The sequence below is a fragment of the Cyphomyrmex costatus genome, unplaced genomic scaffold (genome assembly GCF_001594065.2).
Source record: "Cyphomyrmex costatus isolate MS0001 unplaced genomic scaffold, Ccosl1.0 scaffold415, whole genome shotgun sequence".
Lineage (NCBI taxonomy): Eukaryota > Metazoa > Arthropoda > Insecta > Hymenoptera > Formicidae > Cyphomyrmex > Cyphomyrmex costatus.
The window spans coordinates 1-6,594 of NW_017278373.1; the positions used below are offsets into that span (position 1 = coordinate 1).

The following is a 6,594-nucleotide window of genomic DNA, read 5'->3' on the forward strand; positions in this document are numbered from 1 at the left end:
CTATGACTCTATAGCCTTTATACCAATGTATAATGTCAAATACATAGGTTATTTTATACTTTTGTTGTTTTAATTGTGAGAGTCGCTAACTTGATATTATTATAATATTTTAAAGTTTATTAAACTATTATTCATCCATTATCACAAAAGAAAAGTATAATCATTAGTTTAGTAGACAGTCCGCTAATATTATCACATCCAATTTTCCATAAAAATAATTTAATTTTTATTATAAGAATTTTAATTGAAAACGATTACCCTCTGAAATTAATTTTTGATTGTATCAATGCAATGACAGGATCAAGAACATTGCACACGATAGTTCAAAAGACAACAATGGTTTAAATGACAATAATAAAGGAGAATCATCGGAGCTTCCTTCATGGTTTATGGTACCATATGTACCGAGACTTACAGACAAATCCAAACAATTTAACAAAAACAATATCAAGGTGGCATAATATAGTTCTAATAAACTATGAAAATATATTAAGGTCCATAAAGATCCACTAGATTACCTGTCTAAGACTAATGTAATATATAAAATAAATTGTAACGACTGCGATGCGTCTTATGTGGGACAAACAGGAAGGAAATTAAAAACACGAATTGCAGAACGCCTTAATCACATTAGATGGAATACGAGTTCTAAATCGGTGATAACAGATCACAGATTGCAACAAGGACATGAGTTCGATTGGAATAATGTACAAATCTTAGATGAAGAACCATGTTATGGGAAATGTATTGTCGCAGAGATGCTCAACATTAAAAAACAGCAAAACAATCTTAACCTACAAACAGACACATTAGACCTACATGAAGCATATATTCCTATTATAAACAAGATATGACTTTGCATTACCGAAATCTTAAACATTATAATTTCGTACGTCGAGTTGGTTTGACGGTTATAAAAGTTTTATATTTCGGACGACTTGCATTTGCAATGTAACAAAATAATGATTTTGATCGTCACCGAATTTTAGTAAATGACTGTTTTAACTACATGGATTACTCGAAGGTGAGTTTTTTGTCAGAGGGACAATTTCTTGTCACATTATTTTATTAATATAACGTTAATTTTGTGTCCTCATTGCATCCTCAGAACCACAGCGATACCTCACAAACGATCATCCAATCGCTTGATGAGCTAAATTGTTCTCTCTGTGGAAATACTCAATGTTTTAGAACATAACACTCCATTATAGTTATATTCTTGACAATTTTTTACTGCGTTAACTAAAGATGTTTTACTGCGTCAATTAATATTTGTACGTACATCTGAGGATGGCTCGAATATGCAGCCGAAACGTTATGATTTTAAATTCTAAATTTTTTACAGTTGACTCGAATGAATATTTTGTTGCTAACATGAATGAATTGAATAATAAAGAGGAAGCAGAAGCAGTAGCAAAAGAAAAAGAAGAAAATAAGTTATCTGATAACTTAGAAACAAAGAAACCGCCTCCTAATTGGTTCATTGTGCAAGAAGTAATAAATCGACAAATTGGTTGTAATTCGTTATTCCAAAGAAGATTTTATAGTTCTTTACATGCAGTAAATCGACTGGAGTTTAAGTACAAACTGAGTGATCTTGAGGTAAATTATTTATTTTGTTACATGTTGACTTTATTATATACAATGTTTTATATATTACTTTTAGATCATTCTTATAGATTTTTTAAATTATGTATAGCGATATGTATTAAAATTTGGTTATTATTTATAGGGTTTTTTTGTGAGGGACTTAAATTTCAATCAAAAAGGAAATTTATTAGCAAGTGCCTATGGAAAGACAGTTTCTATTTGGGATTGGGCTGCGAGGAAAAAGCGTCGTTGCATTCCAAGTGGCCATAACAACCTAGGAAAGGTATGTATTTATAATATATAATAAAGTATTGCTCTTTGAATGTTTTGTAATAGTTATTCTGATTTAATTTTATTTTTTTTATTAATCTTTAAAATTTAATCATATATATGTTTAGGCCAAATGGCTGCTTTTAGATGAAGAAAATTTTATGGTCACTTCTGGTTGGGATGGTTGTATACGTTTATTAGATCTTGAATATAACTCATCGAGACAGTTGATGAACTATCATTCATCATTTCATCCGATCCGTATGGATATAGCGAATGACTGGGAATTGGCTGTGCATCCTGAAATACCCTATGTCGTGTTTTCTGCTTTAAACGATTCGATTTTATCCATTGATGTCCGGGAGGATAAACCAAAGTAAGTCATTGTTATTAAAAAGTTTACATGTAATAATGTTTCTTATATATTCTTTATTTATAGCATGCAGAATGTCTACATATAATATTAATTTTTTTTGTACCTAAAATCGTTGTATTGGCTGCGTTCAGAAGGCTCAACGGTTATGCAACCGTTTTATAATTCGTCTCGCTGATTGGATCATACTTTTAGATTCTAAAGAAAAAGTCCTATCTTAACGAAGAGTCATAAAATAGTTATAAAACTGTTGAGTCTGCTGAACGCGATCATTGTCTGGCGGTAAGTGTAGCACGGGATCGTCCTGTGTACTTATACGCGAATCAATCTCATTTTGATTGAATGATGACTGGATCGTTATGACAGCTATAGCCCGGTTCAACCAAAGTAATATTGATTTATTTCGGTTCAACTTACTGTTAATCTTTTCCTAATTCTTATAATTATTTCTGTTTTATAATTCCAAGAATTAGAAAAACAGGAACAGTAAGTTAAACCGAAATTTACTTATATTGTTTGCACCGGAGCTAATGCCTATTTTTAAAATGTAGATTAATTTTAATCTTGGTTCAACTTATACTTTGGACAAGAAAAAGTGATAAGAACCTTGTTGAATCGTACATTTGAAACTCAACAAACAGAAAATAGGATTTGCTGGCATAAACGATCCTGATTCAACAAAAAATGTTAAAACAAAATTAAATTTAATCTACGTTAATTAGTAGAAACGAACATAAGTCGATTAAATTCTACTTAGACACAATACGCAATACTAAATTTTGACAATATTCAATACTAAAGACAGTTAATATAAGAACATAACTAATACAAACACGAAGCATACAACAGTCTAGCTTGCATATTTAATTGCTTACATATACCGCGGTACTATCACGAATTAAAACAAATGAATAATTAACTAATATATACGTAGTTCTCCCAAACTGCGCGTCAAACAATCTTTGGTCTTCAAACGCAATTCTAATAATCTGGAAATACTAAATCTGGAAATAATTCTTTTTATTGTGAAAAATATTACCTCGGCCGGTAGTCGAACTCGGATACCTTGCTTTACGTGCAAGTGTCCTAGCCAATTAGACTACGGAGGCCTTAGTAATATTCCTCGCAATAACTTGTTTTAATTGGTGATAATACCGCAGTAGATTATATGTATAAACAATTAAAGATCCAAGCTAGTCTGTTATAGGCTTCGTGTTTGTATTAGTTATATTAATAAATTTTGAGTTTACATGATAAAAGTGTTTATTTTTATTCTGTACACACATGTTATATATATCCACTATAATATATATATATATATTCATATCCATAGATTGCTTCATATAAAAAACCTTCGAAATAGTACACTAAGAAGTATACATTGTAATCCTTCTAATAGTAATGAATTTTGTGTCGGCGGTCATTTTCCCTGCATAAGGGTGTATGATCAGCGAAATATTTCGAACCCACTTTATCAATTGTGGACGACCAAGTATAACAGGGTATGTATTAATTTGATTCAACCCTATTGCTGAAAAGTTTATGAATATTTAAAGAAATACTACATTGTTTATGTTTTTTACATGAGTTTTGTTATACATGTAATTTAAATCTATTAGAAGAATCATGACGCCTTTGCATTAGTCACCAAGTATAATCACGATGGGACAGAGATTCTCACATTGTGTAATTGCTCCGAAATATTATTATTTGAGAAATCAATGTGGTCATGTGAAGGAAATTCGAATCATACATTATTTGAACGCTCTCAATTTAGTTCTGTACCTGGTGAGATAGACAAGAGACATGTTAGATGTAATTATATTATTATTATATATTCCCGGCATTTTACTTTTCTTTATTCTTAGAACTCTTTATTTATGTATATTTCAAAAGAAAAGAAGCATACAGTAACATTATTCAATGGTTTATTTGTTAATTAATTTTTATTCTGAGATTATTGTTTAAACATTTTTTTATTTACATTTTTTATATTTTTTTTCTCTATGTAATTGAAAAAGCTTTAAATAATTCTGATTTATGAATAGTTGATATTAAGTTGTCTCAGTCATGTGTTGTGATTGCAGTGATACATGATATCAATTTTTTCGGACCTAAAAGTGAATTTATTATATCTGCATCCATTTATGGTGATATATTCATTTTTGACAAGAAAAAAAAAACTGCGGCACAGTGGTTGATAGAAGATTACAAATTTGTTAAGTGCTTTCATTTTGTGCATTTGATAAACAAATTTTTCTTTTTCGTAGTATGTGTTGCACAAAATAACTTTTATTCATTTAATGTATAGGTGGATACTCATCATTGCTTAGGTCATCCCCATATTCCTATCCTTGCAACGGCAAGGGAGTCCAATATTCTGATATGGATGCCTTCGAGCAATGAAGATCCAACAGAATCAACATTTAAGGCTGTATGTATAGACAATAATTATCTGAGTGTTTTTTTTGCATTTCTTTTTTTTTTGCTGAATCATATAATTTAATAAATAAATAACATAATTTTTAAAACAACGTCACTAAAATAAGCAATATATTTGAATACAATAGATTAGTGGTATCAATAAGCCATAAAATTATAGTTTATGCATTTTCTGTTCTTCACAAGTACATGAAGATCAGAAGAATAGAAAGCAAGCATATAACGATTTCTTTTTCCGATTACTTGCATTACAAAGATATATTTGTCATAGAGAGTTTGTGAAAGTAAGTTTGTTCGCCGTATGTACTTTTTTTACACTAAGCATTTTTGTCTTCTTTCTCTTCACCCACACATATACACACACACACACACACACACGCACGCATGCACGCACGCGCGCACAACGTCCAATATATATCAGGAAATGGAAAGTTACTCTTTTTAAAATTAATAAGTTACAGTTACTCGTTATAGAGTCAAAAAAGTAACGGGTTACCGTTACTTATTATCGCTTTTTAAATGTAATTGCTTACAGTTTTACCGTTACTCGAAAGGTAACTTTTCGTTACTCTTCCGTTACTTTTTAAAAATTAATCTGAAAATGTACTTTTGCAGTATTTTTTGTTCAAACGTTAATAAAAGCAATATGTACATATATGAATAACACTGACACTATGTATAGTTTTATTTTTTAGTTTTTTTTAAAACACAATTTCGTAATTCTAAAACCTGTAAAATATGCAGCAAACCAAGATATACATATGTCCGATTTATCACATGGAAGATAGAAGAGCAAAATGATTTCTGAAATAATGGTACTGTATATATTTCTCTATCAAAGATCTCTTCAGGATCGTTACAGCAGTTAACAACAATGTTAACATATTTCAGGAATTTTTTTATACTTTTTAGGAAACTAGAAGATTATATAGGATTGTATAGGACTATCTGAATTACAATATAAGTTAGAAATTAAAAGGAAAATTATGAAATACACATAATCTATATTACAGCTATATTTTTACTTAAGTTAAACTAAATGCTTGTACCCCTGTATTAAATAAAAAAACATTCAATTTACAACCACATTTATAGCTGTCGTAATTAATAACATGTAATTGTCATGGTATGACGGAATAACATGTCCAATCGTATGCAAAGGAACGATAAAAGTAACTGTAAATTTCGTTACCGTTATCCAAAAAATGTAATTACGTTACAGTTACTAAGAAAAAAGAATGTGACGCAGTTACCAATAAAGTTACCAAAAAAATAACTTTTAACTGACTTCGTTATAAGTAACGAGTTACTTCTTTTCCCTGATATATATTTATCTCATTTTAAATGTAAAAGTATAAGCAATGTAAGCAAGGCAAACAAAGTTATTATTGTGTCATAGATACTATATGTCGATATTAAAATGACTATGTTGTGTCTTTTCTAGTATCTACATGAAGATTTCTACAAGTTAAAGTATGCTACCGACGATGAGTACAATGATAGTGATTTTTCCAGCCATTCCTACAGTCAGTCGGAAGATATTCACGTTCGGGGTGCCAGTAAATCGCCCTGATGCGGGGCGTGTGTTCTTTTATAAGATTCTCGTTCGCAATTATAAATATTAAAGTTTATAGGGATTATAGGCATAATAGTACGCGAGGCCGAGAGGCTAAATGACAAATGTGGATTTACTCGAGCGTCGTGGGGACCTATTATGGATTGTGAAGATTAGATGCTAAAAAGAAAAAAGGGTTATATGATGTATGCCGTTTCAGTGGTGGGGGAGCTTGTACAGGCTTTCAAACAAAACAGTGACAATACAATACTCGAAGCGTGTCAGATATTAATAGTATAAGCGACCCATGTGTTTCTGATCACGGATAAATATTAATCTGACGGTTTACGTGGTGGGGTTAGCT

General features: G+C 30.5%; 1 protein-coding gene across 1 annotated transcript; it reads left to right on the forward strand.

The window, feature by feature from the left end:
• The first annotated feature begins 1,374 nt into the window (after nucleotides 1-1,374).
• On the forward strand, nucleotides 1,375-6,248 carry LOC108777201 (DDB1- and CUL4-associated factor 8). Its single transcript, XM_018544027.1, has 7 exons — nucleotides 1,375-1,602; nucleotides 1,733-1,873; nucleotides 1,989-2,236; nucleotides 3,633-3,735; nucleotides 3,853-4,041; nucleotides 4,545-4,667; nucleotides 6,120-6,248. The coding sequence occupies exons 1-7, from the start codon at nucleotides 1,375-1,377 to the stop codon at nucleotides 6,246-6,248; spliced, it is 1,161 nt and encodes a 386-aa protein (XP_018399529.1).
• The last annotated feature ends 346 nt before the right edge of the window (nucleotides 6,249-6,594 follow it).

Excerpts from the sequence above, each read along its gene's own strand:
- LOC108777201 (XM_018544027.1), top strand. The coding sequence starts at position 1,375 with ATGAATGAATTGAATAATAAAGAGGAAGCAGAAGCAGTAGCAAAAGAA. Across the intron at positions 1,874-1,988 it reads GCCATAACAACCTAGGAAAG|GCCAAATGGCTGCTTTTAGA; the intron begins GTATGTATTTAT and ends ATATATGTTTAG. Across the intron at positions 4,042-4,544 it reads GTGAGATAGACAAGAGACAT|GTGGATACTCATCATTGCTT; the intron begins GTTAGATGTAAT and ends TTTAATGTATAG.